Source organism: Eschrichtius robustus, chromosome 10 (genome assembly GCF_028021215.1).
Source record: "Eschrichtius robustus isolate mEscRob2 chromosome 10, mEscRob2.pri, whole genome shotgun sequence".
Lineage (NCBI taxonomy): Eukaryota > Metazoa > Chordata > Mammalia > Artiodactyla > Eschrichtiidae > Eschrichtius > Eschrichtius robustus.
In genome coordinates, this window is record NC_090833.1 from 1,332,382 (window position 1) to 1,357,936 (window position 25,555).

General features: G+C 59.2%; 3 protein-coding genes across 9 annotated transcripts in view; 2 read left to right on the forward strand and 1 right to left on the reverse strand.

Annotated features, from left to right (window-relative positions):
• Positions 1-352: 352 nt before the first annotated feature.
• PMPCA (peptidase, mitochondrial processing subunit alpha) lies at positions 353-10,623 on the reverse strand. Its single transcript, XM_068553231.1, has 13 exons — positions 10,517-10,623; positions 9,169-9,371; positions 8,656-8,735; positions 8,331-8,413; positions 6,564-6,658; positions 5,687-5,787; positions 5,039-5,302; positions 4,647-4,739; positions 4,435-4,553; positions 4,239-4,329; positions 4,087-4,149; positions 2,370-2,514; positions 353-1,304 (listed from the first exon to the last, which is right to left on the reverse strand). The coding sequence occupies exons 1-13, from the start codon at positions 10,585-10,587 to the stop codon at positions 1,135-1,137; spliced, it is 1,578 nt and encodes a 525-aa protein (XP_068409332.1). The 5' UTR covers positions 10,588-10,623; the 3' UTR covers positions 353-1,134.
• Positions 10,612-17,766, forward strand: ENTR1 (endosome associated trafficking regulator 1). 4 transcript variants are annotated; one of them, XM_068553232.1, is made up of 10 exons: positions 10,619-10,912; positions 10,999-11,148; positions 11,886-11,954; positions 12,730-12,842; positions 13,138-13,545; positions 14,077-14,150; positions 14,982-15,093; positions 15,412-15,474; positions 15,856-16,049; positions 16,783-17,766. In XM_068553232.1, the coding sequence occupies exons 1-10, from the start codon at positions 10,843-10,845 to the stop codon at positions 16,880-16,882; spliced, it is 1,353 nt and encodes a 450-aa protein (XP_068409333.1). In that variant the 5' UTR covers positions 10,619-10,842; the 3' UTR covers positions 16,883-17,766. The 4 variants fall into 4 exon arrangements, with proteins under 4 accessions (XP_068409336.1, XP_068409333.1, XP_068409334.1 ...); XM_068553233.1 differs by having other exon boundaries at positions 10,628-10,912; positions 15,910-16,049; XM_068553235.1 differs by lacking the exon at positions 16,783-17,766 and having other exon boundaries at positions 10,612-10,912; positions 15,852-16,019.
• Positions 17,767-19,151: 1,385 nt separating this feature from the next.
• LOC137770849 (caspase recruitment domain-containing protein 9-like) overlaps positions 19,152-25,555 on the forward strand; it is a 37,342-nt gene continuing 30,938 nt past the window's right edge. For 3 of the 4 annotated variants that reach the window (XM_068553861.1, XM_068553864.1, XM_068553862.1), the window contains exons 1-8: positions 19,158-19,201; positions 20,279-20,421; positions 21,347-21,393; positions 22,889-23,056; positions 23,183-23,308; positions 23,829-23,907; positions 24,388-24,469; positions 25,435-25,539. In XM_068553861.1, coding sequence (XP_068409962.1) covers positions 20,292-20,421; positions 21,347-21,393; positions 22,889-23,056; positions 23,183-23,308; positions 23,829-23,907; positions 24,388-24,469; positions 25,435-25,539 — 737 coding nt within the window. In that variant the 5' untranslated portion in view covers positions 19,158-19,201; positions 20,279-20,291. Of the gene's footprint in view, positions 19,202-20,278; positions 20,422-21,346; positions 21,394-22,888; positions 23,057-23,182; positions 23,309-23,828; positions 23,908-24,387; positions 24,470-25,434; positions 25,540-25,555 lie in introns of all 4 variants that reach the window. The other variant, XM_068553863.1, reaches the window with a different exon arrangement.

Consider the following 25,555-nt stretch of genomic DNA (forward strand, 5'->3'; position numbering starts at 1 on the left):
TAAAGGGGGGGGAGAGAGGGAGAGGGGGGTGTCCAGGGGATAGGAAGCCCGGGTGAGCGCCAGCTCCCGCAAGAGGCACCTGGGCCCGGCTGGGAGCAGCTCCCAGGACGCCTCGCGCTCCCGCGCTCCCTCCCAGCCAGCCCAGTAACCACAGGGCATTCCTAACAACTGGAATCCACGCTGTTGGCCCGCTGGCCATGAGCCTGGGGCTCCCGCCCAGTGGACTGGAGCGGAGCAGGCGAAGGACAGCAGGGGCCCAGACACCTCCCACCTGGGCCAGGGTAGGTGCGCAGTAAAGGGATGGAAATAAAGGGACGACAGGCCCCGGCAAGATGGACGGACGTGACAGAGGTGACGCTGCAACGTTTATTTGACGGCCTCAGATCACCCCTCCCTCTCCCAGCTGGACAGCAGGGGCTGCACTTAGCGTTTCAAAAACTACGGCCTGGAGACGACTCTTCTCCACAAAGCTTTGTGGCCCGGTTCTGTGCAACCCGCTGGCGTCCAGGAAGCCGCCCTCTGAACCACGGCAGCATCAGAAGGACCCAGGGCAGCCAGTGCAGGTGCCCAGGCCCCGCAGGGCCGTCACCAAAGCCCCCTGACCCTGCAGGGCCCCGCACGCGGCCTCTGTCCTTCCGCCTTTCAAGCCCGCCTCCCCCGCCCCAAGCTCCCCACCTCTGAAGTCAGGGCCTTACTATCGCGGGCAAGAGACGACCCCTCACCGGTCAGGCTGGATGGTGCCTCGCCCCGGGACCCTCGAGGTGCTGGTGTGGGTGGCCCTGGCCTCCCGGGTGCAGGCGGGCTGACGGGCCCGGGGGCCTCCGAGGGGAGGTCAGGCCTCGCCCGCTCAACGACCGCCGGCCTCGGGGAACTGCGCGGTTCCCCCACCTGCCGAAACTCCTGGGGGAGCGGGAAGACTAGCCCGGCTTGACCCCAGCCGGCTGCTCCAACCTCCCCGCGCTTCCCCTAGTTTCCAGCCGCAGTGGTGGAGAGCAATCTTTATTCCACTGATTGGCACGTCCAGTTCTGAAGGAATTCACGTTTAGGAAAAGTCCCCCAGTCTGCACCGTCTATGAACGTCTGCGCTGAAGTCACCCCAGAGAAACGGACGTGGATGGTGCTGCCGCGGCGCCTCTACCGGAAGAGCCGGTACGTCCTGGGCAGGCGCCCGTCCTTATTCGCCAGGGCCGCCTGGACGTGCTCGTACGCGGGCAGATCGCTCAGGTCCCCCAGGGCGGCCACGGCGGGCTTCCTGCGGAGCATCGCAGAAGCAACTCTCTTGACGTCCTCTGGCTTCACGTCACCTGGCACGGGGAAGAGAGGCGTCAGGGGAGCACCCGACCCCGCATGGGTCCCACTCCTCTCCCCGCCGTGGCTGCAGTCCTGAACAGACAGAGGGGTCCCCAACCTGCCGCCACCTCCCCACCTGCGGAGGAGGGATGCTGAGGACCCCGGAAGGTCCGGGCGCAGCCATGTGTGGACTGCACGGTGAGTTGCTTAGTAAATGGGCGAGTGTTAACTTCAACTGCATTAGGACATGCCCATCCCAACAGGAGTTAATGTAATTAAAAAAAGGAAAAAATACCCCTCGGCTGTGAGTTACCTACATGGCGAGTCGGCAGGGAGGGGAAAACCAAAGCCTCAGCACCGCATGAACGAAGGGTGAGGTCAGAACGAGGGGGGCCGAGGGCCTGCACACGTACGTGGCCCAGCCTTGGAGGAGGGAACCACACCCCCGGGAACTTATTTTCTACAGAAGACGAGGCCTCAGGGAGATCGGGTACTGTCGTACTCGAGGGTCTGAGGGGCTTCTCCCAGGGAGGACAAGGGTCCGCGCGTGGGCGGGGCAAGCGCTGTCCTCAGCAGGCCTCCAAACCCAAACCCAGCAGACGCCCGGGGACCAGGTCAGCTTCGCCCTGGGCGACTCGGCCCCGCAGAGCAGTAAGCAGAGCCCTTCTGGGCTTGCGGACCCCTTGGGAATCTGACGAAGCTAAGATCAACCTGTCCCCCGAAGAGTCACAAGCAAGTACAGCTTGGCATCCTGAAATGGAAGCTCAGGGCCTCCTGAAGGCCTCTCACAGGAGGCCACGGGCACCTGCCACGAGCCCCCGGGGCAGCGCTGCTAGAGCTGGTGTCTCTCCACGCACAGCACGGCACCGGGCCACTCACTTTCCACCCACTTTCCCACTGAATCCGCGTTGAAACCTGGGGGGGTCGTTGAGAGGCCCTTTTATAAGGGGGCAAAAATCTGGAGTCACACAGGTACGGCGCTCAGCCGGCGCGGGCAGGGCCGGGAAGCAGGCCTGGGAGAGGACAAGGCTTGGGGTGCGGGCCTGCGGGGCCGCCCCCACCCCGGGCCCGGGACTCACGGATGAGGGCGCACAGCTCGTGGGGCAGCTTCCTGGAGCGGGTGGCCAGCACCTGCCTCCCCACGTCCTCGAAGATGACGGGCCTGGCCTCCAGGTTCATCATGAGCATGGACGTGAGCTGCGTCTTGGCCCGTTCCAGCTCCACCTGCGGGGTCACGCGGCTCAGTCCCTGGGCTCACGCCCGTCTCCCAGCCAATCGCAAACGGCCTGGCCAGCAGAGGGGCTGACGGACGTGTCCTGGCGAAGGGTCTTCCGCTTACCCAGGGCTGAATAGGGCAAGATGGCCCCCCGTGCCTGGGCTCGCGGCCCAAGTCACCAGCAGATCCCGCCATGTTTCCGCCTCTGTGCTTTCTGGGTCAGGGCTGGAACTGCAGTAATAGGGCCTTTACCACAGTCGAAATAAGGGAGAAGTATATGCTTCCCTGGAGTTCTTAAGAGGGTTTAAACTTTGCCATGCAGCATGAGCAGGGAAGAACACCGAACACCCAAACTCCAGGACCCCAAAGCTGGCCACACGTTGAAATCACAAGGAAAACAAACTCAACGCAGGCTCTGGGGCTCCCCCCAGATCCCAGAGCAGGGTCCTGTCAGCTATGTTTACCGCGCTCCCTGGGAAATCCGCGGGAGCCAGCTCAAGCTGCCAGCTCTGTATCTGGGGCCAAGCTTAAGACTGCAGCTCCAGTGAGTTCCGTTCCTGAAGCCCAGCCTGGAGCGCAAGGGCAGAGACAGGGGGGCTGGTGAGAGGTGCAGGCCGCCCACCGGGGAGCTCACAGGCCTGGAGGACAGGTGCTAGAAAACACCTCAGCTGTCGAGAGTCTGTGTCTTTTAAGTGAAATAACTCCTGATTTAACACAGGTCTTTATCGCTTTTGCAAGTTCAGGCAAATAATTTTTATCTCAAGGTGCCTTCACGTTAGAGAAAAACACTTTTTCTAGCGGGACGCTAACGGAACCACCAAGTGTAAATTTTTAAACACGTTTTTATTTTTAAAATAATGCTTCTTTTCCTGATTAAAAAGGGAGTATGTGGTTACTGGAGAAAACACGGAATGTGCAGAAGAGAAGCTCTGAGGGTGAAGCACACGCACTGATCCCCAGCAGGCTCACACGCTGGGCCTCTCTGCTGCGGCGTGCACGTGTGTGTGCCTGTGTGCGTGCGTGTGCACACAGCTGTCTGAGCGCGCGTCCACGTGTAGCGCGTGTGCATGCGTGTGCACACAGGTGTCTGAGCGCGCGTCCACGTGTAGCGCGTACAGAGAACCTGCTTACTGGTGCCAGTTCTGACCCAGGAAAAAAAACAAGACTTCTGAACACGTACGGTATGATAAGAAGTAAATGAAAAAAACGAGGGAGCAAAATCTCAGGTCAAAACATAAACCAGAGTCAAAAAAGAGCGAGAGAAATGCCCCGCGTGGCCCGCTCGTTCTGTTCAACGCTGCTCCAATTTACCCTCTTACAGAAGGACACAGGGCAGGCACAGGAGGCATGGGCTCGGTCAGAGCAAGCAGACCCGGCACGGGGGGGGTTCTCAGCATCAAGACCAGGGAGGACGGGCTCCCACGGGGGCAGGTCTGGGTCACCCCGGGGCTGTGCTGTCCTGGCTGGGACGCTGGTGGTGTGGGCACAGAGCACGGGCCCTCTGCCGGCCACCCCTACACCATGTTCTCTACCCATCCAACACCGCGAGGATGTTGGAAATGGCTAGGAGCCCTACTTACCACATCCACAGTTCCAGCCATTAAAACAAACTCTCTCGTGATGATTTCCACCATTTCTCGAACCTGTAAGAGAGCGTGGAGCGCGAGAGAGTGATCTCAGCCCGGCAGCTTTCGTCCCCCCGTTCCCGCAGTGAAGGAGGCCCGGCCCTCACCTGTCTGGGGTCGGCGCTGGCGTGAATGCACAGGAGGCCCGTGTCCTCGTAGCTGTGGTGGTAGGAGGTCGCGTTGTACATCCAGTGGTGCCTGTGAGGGACGTGAAGAGAGGGACACCAGGAAGGTGTCACGGCCCCAGAGCATGCTCGGCTGGGCCAGCGGCCCCGACAGAGCGGGTGAGGGCACCCAACCCACCTGTTGAGCACATTGAGGTAGAGCCTGGTGAACATGCCCTTGCCAGGCCCGCCGGCCGAGAAGGAGCCGCCGCCGCCCATCATCATGTTCAGCACCGCGAAAGGGAGGAAGTCCCCCTCCTGCGGCAGACGGACAGCAGAGCTCAGCCTGGGCGGAGCCCGCGCAGGTGTGACCCGCTCCAGGACGCCCCGCCCGAGCCGCCCAGGGCTCACCAAGAAGGAACAGCTCTCCAGGCCAATCATGATGTGCGTGAGCTCGGGGAACGGGGTGGGGCCCAGGCTGACACTGGACATGTCCCTTTCCAGCTGGAACCAAGAAGAATGGATGCGTACACTCAGTGAAAGACCACCAGGCCTCGCACGCTTCTCAGGTCAGGTGGTATATAAACGGGTCTACAGAAACCGTACACCAATGTCAGGAAACCCCCTCGAGAGGCGCGAGCCAGCCGAGCCTCGAGCCCAGGTGGAGCTCAGCTCTAACAGGAACGCGGGTTAAGGTGAAGCCCGGTTAAGGTGAACCTAACACCTTCAGGATAAACGCAAGATCGATCACACTGAAAAAAGAAATCAAAGAAAGCGTACGCAACCCGAGATCATGGCTTTACCTTGACGATGCCCCCAGTGTACTGTGCCACCGACCCGTCCACGTGCACGGCCGCCCCACTGCCCCAGGCAGGCCGGGTGCCCAGGAGGTACTTCCTGGCGCATTCCACCAGGCGCTCGTGCTCTACCCCCACCCCGGCCAGCACCATGCGGTCGGGGGTGTAGTAGCTTCGCAGGTAGGAGTGAAGCACCGACCGGTCAATCTTTGCTATGTTCTCCGTGGGGCAGAAACGGTGCAGGCCGACTGTGTTTTCCCTGTAAGCGGCCTTGATGAAAGAAGCAAGAGAAACACAAGTGACAGAGGGAACGCAGCCAGGCCTCCCAGGCAAGCCGGGACTGCAGCGATCCCCGGCCAGATGGGAAAAGCCCACCAGCTGCTCGTTTCAGCTACCGTTTGGCAGGAGCAGCTTTGTGTGTTTACAAAAATGGTAAAATCTGCCTCTCCAGAATGAAAATTCGTAAGAAATGTAACATAGAAGGCTCACTCTACAGACCTCGTTACCGTAAGGATTAAGAAGTTTAAAACTTGCATAGCTAACAAATTCAGAAATTAAAAATGTCCTGCAAGGTGGCATCGGGCAGGTGAATGACCCCCCCAGAGCCCGGGGTCGGGGGCGAGGCCGTGGAGGTGGCCCGCATGTCCATCGCACCTCGTGAATCATCTCGGTGAGAAGGGGCTCCGGGTCGGGCCGCATGCTGAGGTCCTCCAGCTCAAACCGGACAGCCATACGCGCCAGCTCGATTTCTTCATCTGCAGAGAATCAGAGACGAGGCTCAGACGGAGGCCGCCCTGAGCCTGGGTCGCCGAGCTGGGCCCAGTGTCGTTCATCGGCAGGCACGGGCAGAGCCTCCTCTGCCTTCCTCTGGGGCAGACCTGGGGGGTGCTTGTACGAGCGACGGGGAGAGTGCCCTGCAGGCCGGGACCTGGACGATCAGGGCCTCCTCCCCTCTGCCCGGAAGCAGCCACCTGGCCCCGCTCCGAGCCGCGGCTTCCTCCCCGTACGAGGCGCTCAGGTCCAGACACAGAGGCACAGACCAATGGCGGGGGTGTGTTTCATCGGGTAACTGGAACCAGTGCCAGAAAGATCGTAATGCGGAACCGCAGCCTGGGAACCCCAAGGCCAGGCTGCTGTGAAACACAGCGCAGCTAGACTGGCCTGTGTCCACTCCTAGCAGGGAGCTTGAAGTCCTGCCATTTGCAAGGCTGAGGAAGGGAATGGGCACAGAGACACAGAAACTTCTGGTAGCACATCAGTCAGGGTGTTTAAACACCGTCTGAGATGCTTTTCTGAAATGAAAGAACCGTTTCGCTACAAACGTCAAAGGGCACAGAGACGAGAGTTGAAGTATTCAGTATCAAGGACGTTTCTAATCGTGAGCGTTGTCTCCAGTGACCCCCCTGCTGACTGTCACTGGTGGGTGGGCCCAAGGCTCCATAACACAGCGCCCCTCCCCGGGGCAGTGCGTCAACACACCTCCCAGCATTGCCCCCCACCCCAGGACCCCTCAAGCAGCCCAAACGCGCACCTGTTAGCCTGGGGTGCAGGACCACGTCTGCCAGCAAGCCAACCACCGTGTCCAGGCCTTTAGAATCAGCAGACACAGCATACATGGTGGTGTCTCTGGAAAAACCAACAAAACCAACGTTGGGGGAAATAAGGTCACGACAGGTGTATGCTGGGGTGGCAGGGAAGGTGGTTACATCTTTCTGCGTCGAGGGTCAGCATACACCTGGGGCTTTTCCCCTTTTGCCATCTTACAGTGTAAACTCTTAGCAGGCAGAACCACAGCTGTGCACGGGCTAATCGCTGGAGCGGAAGACACTGTCCAGCCGAACTGGAGAGGCAGCCCTGAGCGGTTTTCACCAGCACAAGCCCCCTTTGAGGCTACTCGTGTCATCCTGCACTGAGTGTCCGCTAGGTGAACCGTCCACACGGGCGCATGCCTGGCCTTAGACGGCTGGGGGACAGAGACTGACTGTCACAGTAGCTCGCAGCACGAGGCGCCGTGATCAGACAGGCGCACTGAGGCAGGGGAGACGCAAACGTGACAACCACAGAGCCACGAGGGGGGCACGGTCAGGCCGGAGACCACGCAGGGCAGGCCCGGCTGCCACGTGGAGAGGAGCGAGCCCTGGAGGGGAGACGTGGCCACCAGGGCCTCTGCAGGGAAGGGGCCATTCTCAGCGGGGAAGTGCTGTAGGACCACGGGGGAGAGCAGCAGGAACGAAAGTCTGAGCTGAGAATTAGCTGGCTGCGTTGGGGCAGAACACAGGCCTGCCTGACCAGAGGAAGGGGCTCCCTGGGGAGACGGAGGATGCGATTTTTCGCAAGAACACAGCCAACCAGTCTGGCTTTCATTCACGGGCAGCCGGGAGCCACAAGTTTCTGAACAGACCTTTTTTTGAACATGTGAACATACTGCCTCCGTGCCAAATCTAATTCTTGGCATTTACCCTATATTTTCTCTCTAATTTTTTTAACATTCAGATTGAAATAACCAACCGCTTAAAAAAAGTGTGATCTGGGACTTCCCTGGGGGTCCAGTGGTTAGGACTCTGCGCTTCCAATGCAGGGGCCCGGGTTCGATCCCTGGTCGGGGAACTAAGATCCCACATGGCACCCGGCGTGGACCAAAAAAAAAAAAAAAAAGGTGTGATCTCTGTCTGCTTATCTCACATTGCCCTGAACACAGCTTTCCAAACACGCCCCACACTGGGCAGACAAACACCACCTGCCTTTGTCCACAGCACCCCTACCCCATCTGTGCCCCAGCTACCTACTGAACCTTCCCCACCCCAAACCGACCACTGCCTCTTCCAGGCTGAGCCTCTGCACCTGCTGTCCCCTGCGTCTGAGCCACGGCCGCCCGTTATTCCACCTGGCAGGCGCCTTCAAGCAGCAGCCCCGACGTTGAGTTACCTACCGTTCCCTTCCTGACCCCCCCCTCCACGCTCCCACCACCCTCGGCCCCTGGCTCCTGCGTCCACCAGCTGTGGTGCAGCCCTCTGCTCGATCCGTGAGCATCCTGGGGACAGGCCTGCTCTGCGTCCCCAGCGCCCAGCCAGCAGCCTGGCTCGAATGACAGGGGAGGCTTGGCCCTCGGAGTGCATGCCTCTGTGTAAGTGTTGCCACACACCCCAACCCTCCACCCGAATCTCTGCCTGGACCAGGGCTCACTTCTCACCATTCACCTCCACGGCCTCGCCGATGGGAGGGGCTCAGGGGGACTCTGACCAAGGATGAGGACAGTCCACGTGATAAAAGACGAGTCTGTACATGAAAGCTGGCGTACCTGGATGTCTGGCAGTCACAAATACCCCCGTGCTTCTCCAAGGTAAGCAGAATTTCATCTTTGCTGCCAAATCGATCCGTAGACTAGAAAAATGAACAAGAGAACCTACATGAGCCACGCAGAACAGCCTCCAAGATACAGTTTTTAAGAAAAAAACTTACTTTTGCTTTCAGAACACATTAAATCAAATCATCTTTTAACTTAGAAACTTTAATTCGTATCAACTTGGCAACTTAAGCATTTATTAAAATACCCATTTTAGAAAAGCAAACCTTAACAGATTCTTCCCAAGTATAGTATCAAAAATCACAAGTTGGACACTGACCGAAAATGCCAATTTTTCCAAAAAGTGAGCAATTCCACTGAGATATTTTGCTTCATATCTTGATCCAGAGTTAATAAGAACTGGCAATAAAAAGAAAATTGACAGGTTAAGTCAGACATTCAAAAGGGAAGATCTAATCAAGACAAACCTTTTAAAATTGTGAATATGACCAAACAGCCAGATTTAAACATATGAGAATGACAAATACGTACATCACCTTGACTCCGAAGGTTTTCACAGCTATATACGTACGTCAGTATTTATAATATTACGTACTTTATACCTCTGGTAGAAATCTTTTAGGATAACAGAAAGGTAGAAAGAAGGAAAAGAAAACCCACCACCAGGAGAGCCACTGTTCATACTCTGATTACTAAATTTTCAGATTCTACGCCATGCTTTTCACTCAGGATATAATTCACGAACGATGCCCTAAGTACAACTAACAGTGAACTGAAGCGTGTGCACGTTACAACAGACGGGGCCACCCGCAATGCTACCGACAGTACTTACTTCCTACTGTACAAAACTGTCCAAACTTATTTTGGGACGCCACACGAAGCCCATTCTCCAGTGTGGTAACTTTGGTTTCAAACTTTTCTTGTCCATCAACTGTAGCAAAAACAGGCTTGGGTACTCCGGGCAAGGGGGAAGAGAGGGGGACGCTGGGATAGGCACCGCCACTACTGAACTGCCTGTATGCAGGGGCTCCAAACCTGAAACACAGAAGTCGGCCCAGGTACAATACAACTGAGATGATGGGACCCGTGGTGACCACCTAGGTGCAGTTATTTGTGTTCCGTGTGCATTTAAAAAATCAGCATCTCCTTATCTAGAGAACTGATTTCTACACGTCCCCAGAGACAACACAGAAGAGTGACCAAGAACACCACTGAGGTGTTCCCAGCGACATGCGGCAAGTTGGTTCAGGTCCTTAGGCCTCAAATGCCACCTCCATGAAAGGAGGGTTAAGTGGGTTAAGTCTGTTTCTACACACCAAGCAACTGGCCAAGCCCTGCCCTTCAACAGCCCCCTGGAGCCTAAGCGGAAACCACATCTCTTCACCTGGTCCCGAAGGCCTCCAGCTCCCCCTCCAAACCCATCTGCTAGCCGCCCGCCGCCCCAGGTCCGGGTCCCACTGGCCGGCTGGTCCGTTCCCTGGACACACTGGGCTCATCATCCCCACGCTGCTGTGCTCACGGTTCCTGGTCTGACCTGCCTTCCCCTGCACCGTTCACAGGGCTGACCCTTCTCTCATTCTCCATCCCTTGGCTTAGACGTCACCTCCTCATCCCACCTGAAGTTAGTCTCTCCTGTTTCTTACCGCCGAAGGCGGCTTACTCCCTTCAAAGCTGACACTCTGGGCACGAGACTGCCTGGACCCACTGCCTGGTCTCTGTCCCCATCGCACCCAGGACCTCACAGCGAGGGATCAACACCCGTCTGTCGCCTGAATGAAAGCGCCAGTGCGGGAAAAGGCCAGACATCCAGAGGAGAGGGGACAGAGCACAGCAGTCAAGGACATGACTCTGGCGACCACAGAACCCAGGCTTGCCGGCTCGGCCTCACAAGGGGGCACGCGGCCGGAAGGGGCCGGGGCCGAGATGACACGTGACCTCGGAGGAGCACCCACGACCGCCCGGGAGGAGAGGACGAGAGAGAGGCGGATGGGGCTCGGGGTCGGAGCCCGGGGCGCCAAGGGGGGAAGTGCTCCCGTCGCCTCGGGGACCGGGCGGGGGTCCCGCACTCCCAGCCCGCTTGCCGGGCGCCGCCCCTCGGCGTGGGGGAGCCAAAGGCGGAGCGTCCAGAAGGGGGGGGCCGCCCCAGCCCCCGGCCGATCCCCGGCCGGCCCTCGGCTCACCTCAGCCGCGAGCGGCCCCAGGAGCCCGAGCCTCGCAGCAGCCGCGTCGCCGCCAGCACCATAGCCGCCATTTTGAGTCACCGCCCACCGACTCTGTCGTCACTTCCTGTTCCGCCTCCGGCGCCCCCCGCCCCCCCGGCGCCGGCCCGAGGCGTTCAGGCTTGCGCTTCCGGTGCGCGGAGCAGAAGCAGCGGCCAGAGGTTCGGAGCAGCGGCCGAGCGGCGGGCGACGGGGGTGGCCGACTTGGTCCGCGGTCGGGACGAAGTCGGAGCCATGGAGCCGCAGCTGCCGGGCTAGGGAGGGCTGGCGCCGCGGGGCCCGCAGCGATGGCGGGCTACGCGCGCCGCCCCGGCGTCACCCCGTTGTCCCGGCCCCGGAGCCTCGTCATTCCGGACGGTGAGCGGGCGGGGGGCGGGCGGGCGTCCGCGCTGAGGTCCAGGTGAGGCGGGCGCGCGGTGAAGTCGCTCTTGTTGTTATTACAGCTCCCGCGTTCTATGAGCGCCGGTCTTGTCTCCCCCAGCTAGACTGTGAGCGCCCCCAAGCCAGGGACCTGGAGTCCCAGTTCTTCGGCATTCGGCCGACGTTTATGTGCTATGTGCCCAGTCCGGTGCTAGCTTCCGTGGGAGACACAGGTGAGAGACGAGCCTCAGGGACTCCCGGTGCCGGCACTACCTGTAGGTCCCGCGCGATAGCGCAACTCACCCCCGGCCCAACGGTGACCACTAGCCCCACCGTGCGCCGGGCGCTGGGAGTAGGAAACGCAAGTGGATGGGAGTCCCGCTCCCTGGAGCTCACAGTCTCCTCTTGGAGAACTCCCTGCCCCCCCCAGCCAGACAGTTCCAGTACACCATGGCAAATGCCGGCATAGAGGTAGGCCCAGTGGCAACACAGGAAACCACCTGGCTCTTTCAGGTGGGAGGATGAGGGAATCTTCATCCAGTAGGCCAGGGTGGGAAACCAGGTGTAGCCATCCTCTGGTCGCTGCAGCTGGGCAGAGGCCATCTTTAGTTCATCCTAATTCTCCCCAAGCGGCTACACCGCCTGGGGTCCAGGGTGTTCAGGGAGCGTTTAGGTGATTCTGTCAGGGTCTGAGAGCCAATGACAACCCACGAGGGCATTCAGGAGGCACCATAAGACGGAGGACGTGCGCCTGTCCCACGGGGCATCAAACCTATCGGGAGCTTTTTCAGAATCACAGATGCCAGGGCCCATGGACGTCAGACCATCTCCAGGGGCAGGAGCCCGGGGGCTTGTGCTCTGAAAGTTGCCCAGGCCGTAAGAACCACTGCAATAGAGACCGCATGTCCAAAAAAGTTGTGGTCATAAAGGCTTCCCATGATCACGGTGGGGTGATGATGTCTCTTTGCAGATTTTGCCTATGGAAAGGGGAAAGGCACTAAGCAAGGTCCATCAGGAGCCCAGAACACGCACTTTGGAGGTACAGTAGTTCAGTAATCCTTTCTTTTTCTCTCCGTCCATGTCTCCACGTGCCAGGCACGTGCCCAGCAGCAGGGCTGTCAGTTTGACAGCATATAACTAGTACACCTGGAGCCCGAAAGAGCAGGTGGGGGTGGAGCCCCACAGTTGATCCTGACCCGCGGGTGGAGGGTAGGTGGGCACAGGGGCAGGAGAACCTGGGCATGAGGGATGGCAGGGGGTGGGAAGTCACACCTGAGGGGTCTGAGGAGACAGTGGGGCCAGGGTTACAGGAGCCAACTTCATACAGGGTTGGCACCTGGGCTTGGATCACTGGTGGGCCAAAAGGGCCGCAGGGTGGCTGGTTGGGTACCGGGAGAGTGGGAAAGAGAAGGGAAAGCTGGAGAATGAGTGGGGAAAAGGCTGGAGGCGGAGCAGTGGTTCCTCACATGGCTGCACGTGCACTCTGCCAGCCTCCGGCGTAGGCTGCGGCCCAAGCCCTTCGCATGGGAGTGGAGGTGCGTGGCAGCCTTACATGTCCCCAGGTGGACCCCGTGGGCAGCAAGGTGTGGGGACCGAGGGGCTGGGACGAGAAGGAGAATTTAGAATGCCCGAGTTGGTCTGTTTTATCAGCCAGCTTTCTCATTTCCCAGTGTCGCTGAGGTCTGGTGGAAGGACGAAGGCAGTGTTCCCCATCTTAGCTGGGGTCATGTTCAGGAAAAAGCAACGAACAGGGAAGTTCCCTTTAAGGACCTTCAGGAGACTTTTCACGTTTGTGACATCTGTTATCATTTCAGGTGAGAAACTTGGAGATCTTGAAGAGGCAAATCCATTCTCCTTTAAAGAGTTTCTGAAAAGCAAGAACCTTGGCCTGTCGAAAGAGAATACCGACAGCAGAATTTATTCAAAGGTAAAGCTAAGGCGTTGTTTGCAGTGACCTTAGACAGAAAACCCTTCCGGAGGCCGTCTCTCTTCTGACGTGCAGCGTTCCCTCCCAGGAGGCTGGCCGAGGGCTGTGGGGCAAAGCGGGGCAGCCGCTGCTCCTGGCGGAGAAGCCGGGTGGCGCTCAGAGCCGTTTGGGTCCCTCCTGCCCCTCACCTTCCCGGTAGCCGAGATGGGCCTTTCTTCTTGTTCCAACGTCAGACGTCTAGGAAGAAGGGCCTGCGACGGCTCCTGAGTCAGCATCGCCTCCCTGTTTTCTTCAGGAAGCCACGAGGCACTCGCTGGGACTCGACCGCAACTCCCCCACCTCCCAGACCGTGGGGTATGGCCTGGAGTATCAGCAGCCGTTTTTCGAAGACCCGACGGGGGCTGGCGACGTCCTGGACGAGGACGAGGACGAGGACGAAGGGTGGGACGGGGCCTACCTGCCGTCTGCCGTGGAGCAGACCCACTCCTCCAGGGTCACCGCCAGCACGTCGCCCTGCAGCACCTATGTCTCCTTTTTCTCCAACCCGTCGGAGCTGGTGGGGCCCGAGTCTCTGCCTCCGTGCACGCTGAGCGACTCCGACTCCCGCGTCTCCCCAGCCGGGAGCCCCAGCACCGACTTCACAGTCCCCGGAGAGTCTCTGGGGGACAGGCACCTTCGGACGCTGCAGATAAGTTACGAAGCAGTAAGTGAGGGGGGCTGTGCGTCGGCACCCTGGTCACGGCTCGTGTCTAAGCAGCATTCTTGGAGGAAGCCTGGAGCCCCCAGTGTCCCTGATGGCCTGGGGGGTGGGCTCCAAGGACAAGACAGCCTGTGGTCTGTCTGGCCGGCGTGAGCGTAACCGCCAAAAAGCCACGCGGAGGGCTGTGAGGGGGTGTGAACTGGAGCAGAGGGAGACCCTCAACGCGCTGCCCCTCAGAAAAGGGTCCACCCCAGCTGGTGGCTCGGGGACAGCTTGCCCGGTGTCCTGAGGGCATTTGAAAAATTATAGTCACCTAAGAAAGAGTTACAAGATCTGAGTAAGACTGGAGTCTGTGACTGTAGTAGGCCTTTAAAAAGCAGGCAACTTTGTTCTTGGTTTTTCCCTGTACGTGGACTGTAGGGTGACTCTTGCAATATTTTTGTTTATCAAGAAGTTCCAGAGCCAAAGAGCAGAAGCACACATCCCTTTGTAGTGAGACACTGAGTTTCTAATAAGGATTTTCTTTTTCTACAGCTGAAAGATGAAAATTCTAAGCTAAGAAGGAAGCTGACTGAGGTTCAGAGCTTCTCTGAAACTCAAACAGAAATGTACGTAAGTTTTGAGTTAGGCTTGCCATTCAAATCATCTTCTGACCCTCAAAGAAACCAATGCGAAAACGATAACGAAGTATCGGAGTTGGACTGTGCCTGGGTTTGTTTGTTTTTTTTTTTAATTTTTTTTCTATTTCTCTACTTATTTAATTAATTAATTATTTTGGGGGGCTGTGTTGGGTCTTCGCCGCTGCACGCGGGCCCCCCACCGCGATGGCCTCTCCCGCCGTAGGAGCACGGGCTCCAGGGGCGCAGGCCTCAGCAGCTGCAGCACGCAGGCTCAGCAGCTGTGTGTGCCTGGGTTTTTATTGTTTGTTTTGTTTTAATTATTTATTTAATTTATTTATTTTTGGCTGCGTTGGGTCTTCGTTGCTGCGCGCGGGCTTTCTCTAGTTGCGGCGAGCGGGGGCTACTCTTCGTTGCGGTGCACGGGCTTCTCATTGCGGTGGCTTCTCTTGTTGACGAGCACGGGCTCTAGGCGCGCGGGCTTCAGTAGTTGTGTGAGCGTGGGTTTTATTGCATTAAACCCTCAGCATCAGATATGTTTCTTATGTTCTGTGTAAAAGTGTATTTGAAACAGCAAGATCAAGCCCACTTGATGACGGAGCAGCAGAGCTGTCAGACGGCCCCAGGGCGCCCCTTGGCCGTGCGCTGACTCGCATCCAGCTCTGAGGCTGTTGCCTCACAGCTGTTCCTCCCAAGGTGCATTCTGAAACCTCGGGCTCTTGTGGTTTTTATTTGATCAGTCCAATTAAAACTCCTTATAGTCTAACATTCTTAGAATTAGTCAAGGGAGTTACTAATAACCTGGGCTTTTTCCTTCACAAGGGTGAGGACGCTTGAGCGGAAGTTAGAAGCGAAAATGATCAAGGAGGAGAGGGACTATCACGACCTGGAGTCGGTGGCGCAGCAGGTGGAGCGGAATCTGGAGCGCGTGACCGTGAGCAGACGGGCTCCTGGTTCGCAGCGGGGGAGCTGGGCGGGGCCGGCCTGGCTGGACACTGTGAAGTGTCTGGTGTGTCGCTCCCTACAGGGCACCGAGTCCTGCCCCGGGGGCACGTGGGTCTGGGTGGGCCCAGGCAGGCCGGCAGTGAGCAGGGGTCCCTCACCATGGGCTGCCCAGCCACGGGGTGGGCCCGCCTGGCCGGGGCCGCCAGGTGAGGGAGAGGGACGGGGAGGGAGGGGATGTGTCCTGTGTCCACGTTACCACATCAGTGATGCCTTTTTTTTTTTTCTTTTTTTGTGGGGGGAATAACAGAAACGGGCAGTAAAGGCAGAAAATCACGTCCTAAAACTGAAACAGGAAATCAGCTTGCTCCAGGTAACTAGAGAGAGGGTCTTAAATGGTTCACGTATTCGTGAATTCCAAAAAAGGCACCAAAGAATCTCTGCTGGGGTTTCCTCCCCTCCCCCTCCTGCTCCCCCTAGCAGATGAAGCACCCAAATCAGGACAGTGTGAGCTTTCCTCCCGGGCCTCCTGGTTGTGCCCAACAAGAGTGTCGAGGGCATCACTATACAGCGGGGGGTGGCACGTGCACACCAGAGGACAGGTGAGGTACCGGGGACGGCATTAGGCCCGTGTCCTTTAGGAGGCCTGCTACCCCCCAGTTAGGAAAGGGCATCATCCCCTTGTCGCCTCTACCTAGGGTGCCTTGTCTGGTGCCAGTCAGATGGCCTTTTAGCTGCTCTCCTGTTTAGCCAGGAAAAAGTCCTAACGCTGCCACGCCCGCCCCCTACCCCCCCACCTCGGGCCCAGGCGCAGGTCTCTAACTTCAAGCGCGAGAACGAAGCCCTGCGGTCAGGCCAGGGTGCCAGCCTGACAGTGGTGAAGCAGAACGCAGAGGTGGCCCTGCAGAACCTCCGTGTTGTCATGAACAACGCGCATGCCTCCATCAAGTGAGTGCAGGGGTTGGAGGGGGGTGCTTAGCCGATGTTTCAAGCTGCAGCCTTGTGGGGTGGGGCTCAGTGATCCTGTTCACCCCGCGGTCATACGACACATCCTTGGCAAGCAGGCCCTCCGTGGTCCGCGGAGGGATAACCGTTCTCACCTGGGAGGCTTGAGGGTTAACGTCAGCCAGATCTGAATCACCTACGAGACACCAAGGTTTTGAGTGAAAAAGAATAATACTTTCCCTCTTGTAAAAACACATAAACTTGAAGAAGGCCCAAGACATGCAGGGCACAGTGAGGCTCCTGGGAGGGGTCGGTCGCCGTCACTGTGATCTCTCTCCCGCGGGGCTGAGCTCAGTGGCAGCGGTGTCCAGTCACAGCCGCTGGTAGGGAAGCCCATCGGGTGTCCAGACACAGCCGTGGGTAGGGAAGCCCGTCTCGTTTAAGTCCAGTACAAAGAGTCTCTTGAGACAGAATCTAAGATTTAAAAACTCTTCACTTTTCACTCTGGAACTTCTCTGCTTTAATGCTTCGGGGTTTTTTTTGGGGGGGGTGGGGGCGGGGGGCTGCGTTGTGTGGCTTGCGGGACCTTAGTTCCCCGACCAGGGAACCAACCTGTGCCCCCCGCAATGGAAGCGGGGAGCCCAAACCACTGGACCGCCAGGGAGGTCCCAAAGCTTCTGTTATTGCCCTGGAGCAGTTGTAGAAACCATCTGTAACATCTGTGCTTTTATTTCAGGCAGCTGGTTTCTGGAGCTGAAACGTTGAATCTTGTTGCTGAAATCCTTAAATCTATAGACAGAATTTCTGAAATTAAAGATCAGGGGGAGGAGTCTTGAGAACCACGGAGGTGCTTCCAGCTCACAGCTCTGTTTACATCCTGAAACCATTACCCGACGGATTCCAACACGCCACCATGTCTCTGAATGTGCAGTCTTCACACACAGTAAAAATATCTATCACGAGATACTAACTTCATGGCCTGGAACAGTATCATTAGCCGCACGCAGGGAGGAGCAGCTCCCATATGCGAGAGCAGCTCCTGTGCTTCGTGTCGCCCTTCTTGGCGAGCTCCCCGCTGTTTATAGACGCTCATCATCTACTGGAAGACATTTCTCTAAAAGCCGGTGATTTTTCTTAGAGTTACTAAATGAAAACAGCAATTCTGTGATGAGTGTTTTCCATTGTCATTCTAGAATATGAACTGTAAGACAAGTTCAGTTGATCGTCTTTGCTTTCATAAGTAGAGAAAAACACTAAATGAGCCGTAACGTAAGCACGCGCCTCAGACGGGGGCCTGTGCCTTACTGCCAGTGCTCAGCGCCCCCTCTGGCTCACAGACCGCTCCTTCAGCTTGCGGGGGGCTCCGGTGCTTGGTGACCTGAGCATGGATGCCCCACGAGGTGGTTGCCATTGTCTTCCCTCAGGGACCAAGGTCAGCACAGGCATTCCACGGTGGGACACCATCTAAGTGCACTGGAAAACTGGTGTTGGCTGGAGGGTTTTGCTACGCTTTCCAGGCGGCATCTTGTACGATGACATGTAGGATTCAGGGACTTGGAGCCTAGGCAGAGCCTTCCCGGGTCAGGGCGACGTCTCCCCAGGTGCCTTTCCAATCCCTTCCTGTTGGAGGGGAGGCGTAACATGCACTAGATGCCTTTTTGGCTGTTTTCCTATGGATGTTATTTTTTTAAATAAACGTCCTTTTTGCATCCTGTTCAAATTGACAGTTTTCTTATTTAATAAATTCTAAAATTCATATGCAGTGTCCCTTTTTTCCTAATTCAGCCCGTTCTTTATGCTTGAGAATCACGCTGCTGACCGTGGCCTAATGGGTGGTTTGTGCTGATAAATGAAAAAGCCCAGGGGGTTAGGGTGGACCCACACCTGCTGCTAGGCTCGGCTGCAGACAGCGTGGCACAGCTGCGTGTCTTGGGTGGGACAGATTGGAGTCTAGCATGGGAGGATTTGAGGTCTGTGGTTGGACTTCCAAGACGTTCAAACTGCTAGGCCCTGTGATCTCAGCTACAGGTAAGAGCCTCCCAGGAGTCCCCGCTGACCCCGCCCTTCATCTTACCCCCACCCACTACCTTGTGCTCCTGCCCGTTGGTGAAAAGTGGGTTCCGGGATCAGTTTTCAGAGCAGACTTCAGACAGGGTGGTCTGGTAGGAGAGTGTTAGAGCGAGCCTCTCTTCTGGGTGCGCTCGCAACAGGGCTGGGGCTGCCAGGGAGGGTGCCTGGGCCACAGCCCTGGGTAGAGGGCACAGCATTTATTTTACAGGGACCAGATCACCGGGCTGGAGGGCTGGGGTGGGCACAGGGGGTCTGGGTGCAGCAAGGAGGGGGGTGGACACGCAGGCTTCTGTTACACTGTTCTCTGTGCCTTTGAAGTGTTCCACAGTAAAAAAAAAAAAAAAAAACTTCAGAGAACAATTCACGATGACTTTGTTGAACACGCATCTCTGCCTGTGCATCTGGACCCCGTGGGCTCGGGTCCCGGGCTATTACGGGGGCGCCGAGTGGGCACGGGAAGGACCGGCAACCCTGTGCGCCCCTCGCTGCAGGTCCCGCTTTGAGCACCAACCCCCCCACCCCCGCCCCCGCCCCCGCCGCCACCCCACCTGGCTCACGGGAGGGGCGCCTGCTCCTACCTCTCCCGGCACCCTCAACTCGCCTTCCAGGACTCCGCCACCGCCCCTAGGAAGACGCCCTCACTCTGGAGGTCAGGGCCCCTCCCCGCGGGGGCGCGTCGCCGGTCGTCTCCGACGGGCTCGGCGCACTGGCCCCGCACGGCCCGGCCGGGACAGTCGCGAGGGCTCGGCAGGTTTTCTCCTCGGTTCCTCAACCAAAACCCTGGACACAGCTAACGGAGAAACAGCACAGACAGGCTCGGCGGCTGCGGGAGGTCCCACCGCGGGGAAGAAGACGCTCCGGACCCGGTGACCGGGCCCCTTAGGGCCGCAGCGAGGCCCCGGCGGGCGCGGGGAGTCCCGCAGCCGGCCGCGAGGAGGCAGCACGCGCCCACCCGAGAGCCCCGTCCCGGCGTGCCCCGCGCCTCCGCCAAGGCCTTGGAGGCGGGACTTCCGGTCTGCGGCTCAGTCTTCGCGCTGCTGCTGGAAGCGTGGGGTGTGGAGGTCGGGTGCTGGCTCTGCGCGCAGGTGAGGAGCGACGGGGGAGGGCCGGGGGGTGGCTGGTGAGGAGCGGCGGGGGGCGGCGGGGTCCGCCGCGGGGCTTATCATCACTGGGGCCCCGCGGGCGCCGTCGGGGGCAGAGCGTGCGGGGCGCCCCGACGCGCGGGGGTCCCTGGGCCGGGACCACTTCGCCGTCCTGGAGGCCTCCTTCCCGCTGCCCGAGGAGGTAGTGGCCCCGCGCCCACCCGGAGCTGCGGTCGGTTCTGCAGACCGGCTGGCTTCAAGCCGAGTTGGGTTATAAACACTTCGCATTTCAGCTTTGTGCTGCTGCGCGAGCTGGGGATGCTCTGGTTGGCGGCGGCCCTGTTTGTCGCAGTGGAGGCCGCCGTCGCCTGCAGCGGGGAGAGGCCTTGCACGGGCGGGAGGAGGCTTCTCCTGCGTGGTTTGGGCTCCTGCGTCTGTGCTTCTGTCCCCGGGCGTTTCCCCTGCCGCCCACTTATTCTCCCACCTTCGACCCCTTTTTAGACTTTCCACATTCTCGTTCCTAAGAAAAGAGGTCCCTGTTTCTTTAGCAAGGGTTTGTTCAGTGTCAGACAACCCCGAAGGCCAGGTGCTGTGCTAGATGCTGGGGCTGCAGCAGGCCCTGCCTTCAGGGGGCTTCCTCCCAGGGCTTTGAGCCCTGCCACCTGGTCAGTGTGTATTTCAGTGCCCGCTTGCCCAATACCCTGTGTGTCCAGGTCTGTGCCGCGGGCAAGCAGCTGCACCTAGGGTCCATGGGCCTCATTCTTGTCCTCTAGTGACTTTGCCACTGCGCCTTCCTTTTAACGCACTGGGTGGCCAGCTCACTCATGGCTTGGTGGCAGTTGGACTGTTTTGGTGTCCATCACTCTCTCCCCCTGTGCTGGTCGCAGCCTCAGGGCAGCTGACAGAGCAAAAGCGGGAGTTCACGGGGCACAGGTGGGTGTCAGGTCAGTCCCAGCGCTCCCTGGGCCCGGCCTCTCGCCCGGTGCCTGCTTTGGTCAATCCCCTGCAGGGCTGCACGTCTGAGGGCCGGTGGGATTTCTGCACCCCCTTGGCTTATTTATAACATAACGTATTTTGCAGGCGGGCAGACGTCATGGATATAGATGCTGAAAGAGTCAGAATATCGAAGGAGATCAGGGAGTTGGAAAGGATTCTGGATCCCAGCTCTTCGAGTATCAACGTGGACGTCTCGGAGTCGAGTCTCGACTCGGATTCCGACGCAGGTCAGTGTCCGCGGTCCTTGGTCAGAGCGGCCATGTCTGCCCTCGGGTTCCGGTCAGCCGCAGTGTGCTGTGGTGCTGGATGGTGTGTCACCACCCCTCCCTCGTCAGCCCCCGGCCCCGCTGGCTGTGTGCGAGCACCCTGCCCCGTGGTGCAGCCGGCTGTCCTGGGAGGAGGGGCCGTGCTGCCCTCCTCAGCAATTGGAAGGTTCCAGGGCCGAGCTCGCCCCCGTGCTTGAACAGTCACCGCCGCTGAGACCCCATGGATCTCTTCCCTGGGCTCAGGCAGCTGCCCTCTGTCCGAGGCCCCTGCTGCCAGGGCTCTTGCTCTGTCCACTCCGCGTGCTTCCCTGGGCCCTGAGTGTCCCTCCCCGCAGCTCTGGCTGGAGGCCTGCCTGCAGTGGCTGAGCCGTCCAGGGCCCTGGCCTGCTCACCCCGCTCAGGCCCAGGTGCAGCTCTGAGACCGAGCCTCTCACGGTTCCCAACTGCACCAGGGCCTTTTCTCACTTAGCATTGGGGCCTCTGTGCCTGTCCTGTCCCCTCCTCTGAGTGGCTTCACGTCCCCCAGGACAGAGCTGTCTCCTGTGAAGCCTGCCCTGGTTGTCCCCGCGGTCATCGTTCTGCGCGCCCGGGGGCACTCCGTGTTGGGCTGGCGTCTTCTCTTTCTGGCTGACCCTGCCCTCGGCTTAGTGCCTTCTCCACACAGCCGACGGGCAGTGCTCGGCCACTGGGCACGGGCGGGGAGGGGGAGGTCCACGCAGCACGCGTCCCACCCTCCGGACCTCCCTGGCCTGCGCCCCTCTCTTGTCTGCCTGGGAGATGCGCCGTGTGCCGCACTGGCCGGTCGGTCTCCTTGGCGCCTGTGACGTCCCATCACCAGCCACCGTTTCCGTCGTCGTTACTGACACACGTGCTTGCGTTCCTGCAGATTCGCTGCCCGACGGGGACTCTGACGCGGCTGGTCCACTGCTCTTGGTAACTTCCGGCCTGAGGTGGCTGTGCCGCTGAGGCAGGCGCCCCGCCCGCCAGGGGGTCCGGGGAGGGGGCTGTTTTGAACTCACCTTGGTTTTTCTGCATTTTTAAAGTAACGCGTATTTGTTAGTGAAGAGGAAACACCCTGAAGTATCATCAGAAGTAAGGTTGCCCCTAGATATACCACTCTTAGCAGCTTGGTGTTCACGCCTCTTGCTTTCTCTGAGCTCCTGTTGGCTCCACTGACCTCAGGGGACGTGACATGACACGCGGGAGGCTGAGCGGGCTGCCTGGGTCCTGCCCCGTACTCACCTCTCTGCCTCAGTTTCCCAGTCTGTGCCGTGGGGGCACTCACGGCACTGGTCAGTGCACATGTACCAGGGCTTAGAACAGCGCTTGGCAAGTAAGCACGAAGGTGGTGCCGCTTTTAACTACTTTTTGCTTATGTTGTAATTTTATGTTAGTTTGGAAAATTTTTGCAATTGCAATTGGCTCTCTGCCTCGGTTTCCTAGTCTGTGCCGTGGGGGCACTCACGGCACCAGTCAGTGCACATGTACCAGGGCCTAGAACAGCGCTTGGCAAGTAAGCACGAAGGTGGTGCCACTTTTTAAGTACTTTTTGCTTATGTTGTAATTTTATGTTAGTTTGGAAAATTTTGGCAGTTGGGTTTTTGTTTTTTGTATCAAGTCAATGGAAACAGAATTGCTTCCTATTTGTAGTAGCTGGGTGGTCCTTCTGATATGGATTTACTGTAGTTCCGTGGTTTTTAGACTCATCGCCTCGAGATAGACATTGGGGTCGGCTCTGTTTTCAGTCTTGCCAACACTGCAGCGGCCCATGTTCCCGCTCACTGCGGCTGCCAGCGAGCCTCTTACAAAGTCCAAGTTTTACAGAAGTTTTTATTGTAGAAAGTGAAAACTGCTTATTTTGTTACGCTTCGCCACCTGAGATGCATTCTTAGATAGTACTTTTTTTTTTTTTAATTTTTATTTTATTTATTTATTTTTGGCTGCGTTGGGTCTTCGTTGCTGCGTGCTGGCTTTCTCTAGTTGTGGCGAGCGGGGGCTACTCTTTGTTGTGGTGCGTGGGCTTCTCGTTGCGGTGGCTTCTCTTGTTGCAGAGCTCAGGCTCTAGGCATGCGGGCTTCAGTAGCTGTGGCACACGGGCTCAGTAGTTGTGGCTTGCAGGCTTTAGAGCGCGGGCTCAGTAGTTGTGGCGCACAGGCTTCGTTGCTCTGCGGCATGTGGGATCTTCCCGGACCAGGGATCGAACCCGTGTCCCCTGCATTGGCAGGCAGGTTCTTATCCACTGCGCTGCCAGGGAAGCCCAGAAATTACACTTAAATTGAACTGTCGTAAAACTAGGGAATGTGTCCGTACGCTGTGTGGTCCTCTGTCAGGGTGGTCTCACACCAGCCCAGCGGCCAGAATGTAGCTTCACTGGGGCCCGGAGGGTGCGGGAGTGTTCCCTTACCTGCAGTTTTCCGCTTGTCACCAGGAAGGAGAAAGGTGGGGGGAGGCCAGCAATGATGAGGACGACCCCAGGGAGAAGGCACTCCCTGAAGACCCAGAGACCTGCCTGCAGCTGAACATGGTCTACCAGGAGGTCCTCCAGGAGAAGCTGGCCGAGGTCAGCCTGCTGCTGGCCCAGAACCGGGAGCAGCAGGTAGGACAGGGTCTGGCCCCGAGAACCCTGCAGCCAGGCCTCCCGGGACCAGGGCTCTGGGTCTCCTCCTCTCCAAGGGGAGGCACTGCTGCCTGGCCCACAGGTGGCCCCTTGTGTCTGCCACAGGAGGAAGTCATGAGGGAACTGGTGGGGTGCAAGGGCCCCAAGGTGAAGGACAGCAGGAACCTGCCCTCGAGTCTGTACATGGGGCACTTCATGAAGCCCTACTTCAAGGACAAGGTCACCGGGGTGGTGAGTGGTGCAGGCTCTGCTCTCGTCAGGGAGGGTGGCCAGGCTCTGTGGGAAGGGGCTCTCGTCCCCACGGCCTTCTGTGGGTGTGGTGACTTCCCTTGGATTCTTCAGGAGAGTGTTCCCCAACCTCTCTAAATTAAAACTCTGCTGGGTTCAGGGGTGGAAGTCAAGGTCTCCTCCCCTGGAAGGTGGCAGCTGAGCTCGCTGCACAGAGAAGCCCCTGGCGCGTTTCCTGGAGAGGTGGCGCATGGGCAGGAGCGTGGAGTCCTGGCAGCAGAGGTGGCCCCGTGGTTGATGGCAGTCCCGCCCCCCTCGTCAGCACTCGTGGAGTCACTGAGCCCACCGTGTGCCGCCGGGTGGTGTCCAGAGCCCTTCTCAAGGCAGCGCTCTAGGGCCAGGCGTCCGGGGCCCGGCCTCACATGCGGCCGGGCTGCTCGAGAGGCTGGGGGACGGGGTCGCGAGTGCCGGTGGGGAGCACGGTCGGGTTCCATCCACGTCATAACACGACACTTTCCGACAGGGGCCTCCTGCCAACGAAGACATGCGGGAGAGGGCCGCCCAGGGCATCAAGGCTTTCGAGGAGCTCCTGGTGACCAAGTGTGAGAGCCCAGGCCCAAAGCTCAGCACCTGCCCGGCTCGGGCTCGAGGGGCCTTCACCCCGCCCTGCCTGTGTCCAGGCCTCCCCACAGGCGTGGGCCGCCAGGCTCCTCGGGGCCTTGACCGCTGGGCCTGGTCACCCGAAGCCCTGCTCTTCCCGTGCCGGGTGGGGTCCTTGCGGTGATACTGTCGTGAGGGGCAGGCCCGGCCCCCCACCCCGGGCTCGCTCTGTGGTCGCTCCCGCCCTGTTCCTGAGCACGCAGCCCTGGGGGGCCCTGCCCGGGGGTGGGGTTGGGGGGCGCACGCTGGGGAGAGTCCCGGGGCGCCCGCCAGCACCTTCGCTTACTTGCCGCGGGCCTGCACGGGGCACAGGGGTCGCTGAGGGGGTCTGACCGGGGCACAGGGGTCGCTGAGGGGGTCTGACCGAGGCACATGCGTCCTGGGGACGACGGCACGACCGCATCCTCCTCCTTGCTTCTCAGGGAAGACCTGGGAGAAGGTCCTGCTCAGAAAGTCCGTGGTGAGCGACCGCCTGCAGCGTCTGCTCCAGCCCAAGTTACTCAAGTAAGTCTGAACGCGGGTGACGGGAAGCCGCCTGCCCCCGGGCAGGGCAGGTCCAGGCTGGCGGCTCCTGATGGCCAGAGGTCCCGTTATCCGCGCCCTAGCCGCGCCCCTTGCTCTGCAGGGGTCACTCCGCTGCAGCGGGCGTGGCACTGCTCCTGAACTTTCTCCCATGTAAGGCAGCCGGATGTCTAGGGTGGAGCGTGAGGGCGGGGCAGGCCTGGCGGCCACGTAAATCATGTAACCTGGGTGCTCTCTCTGGCCTGGGACTCAGTTTCCACCCCTGCAAGTGAGGACCATTTGCAAGACATGCATCTTATGCGTGCTGAAAGCACGGTGTCTCGTGATCACGTCACAGCACCTGGGGTCAGGCCAGGGGTCCCAGGGGCTGCCCACTGCCTCACGGCTTGACGTGTGGGTCAGGATCTGTTGTGGTGACAGTTGGGTTGCTCCTCAGGCTGTAGGAGAGCTGGGTTTTCTGCTCGGCCTGTTCTGCAAACGGTTATTTCCTGTAGTGGTAACTGCAGCTCCGGCCTCCGTGCTGGGCGTGAGGGTCAGGATGTCTGGAGGCCTCGCTGTGTGCGGGGCGCAGGGCTGGGAGCTGGGACACAAGCTCTGGGACGTGGGGCGCCAGTAGTGTTGTCACCTGCATTAATATCGCCACGCTGGCCGCCAGTGTGGCCGTCGTGACACCCAGAGGGAGGGCCGCTGCTTTCTTTGTGGGCGCAAGGGCCAGGGCAGCTTACAGAGAGTGAGTGGCTCGTCTGCGGTAGCAGGGTTCGCCTTTGGACCCCATGCTGAGTCTGTGCTCCCCGTCGCCGTGCTGCGTGGTGTGGTACAGGGTGACCAGCTCTGCGGGGTGCGTCCCGGATCTGTGGAAAGGCCGAGCCAGCCCCGGAGACCCCCACGTGCCCCCGTGGGGCACAGCAGCACCGTCGGTAACCTTGGTGCCTCTTCCTGCCTCTCAGGCTCGAGTATCTGCAGCAGAAACAGAGGAGCAGCACGAGTGAGGTGGAGAGGCAGGTCCTGGAGAAGCAGGCCAGGGAGGCTGAGAAGGAGGTGCAGGACATCAAGTGAGTGGGGTCCTGC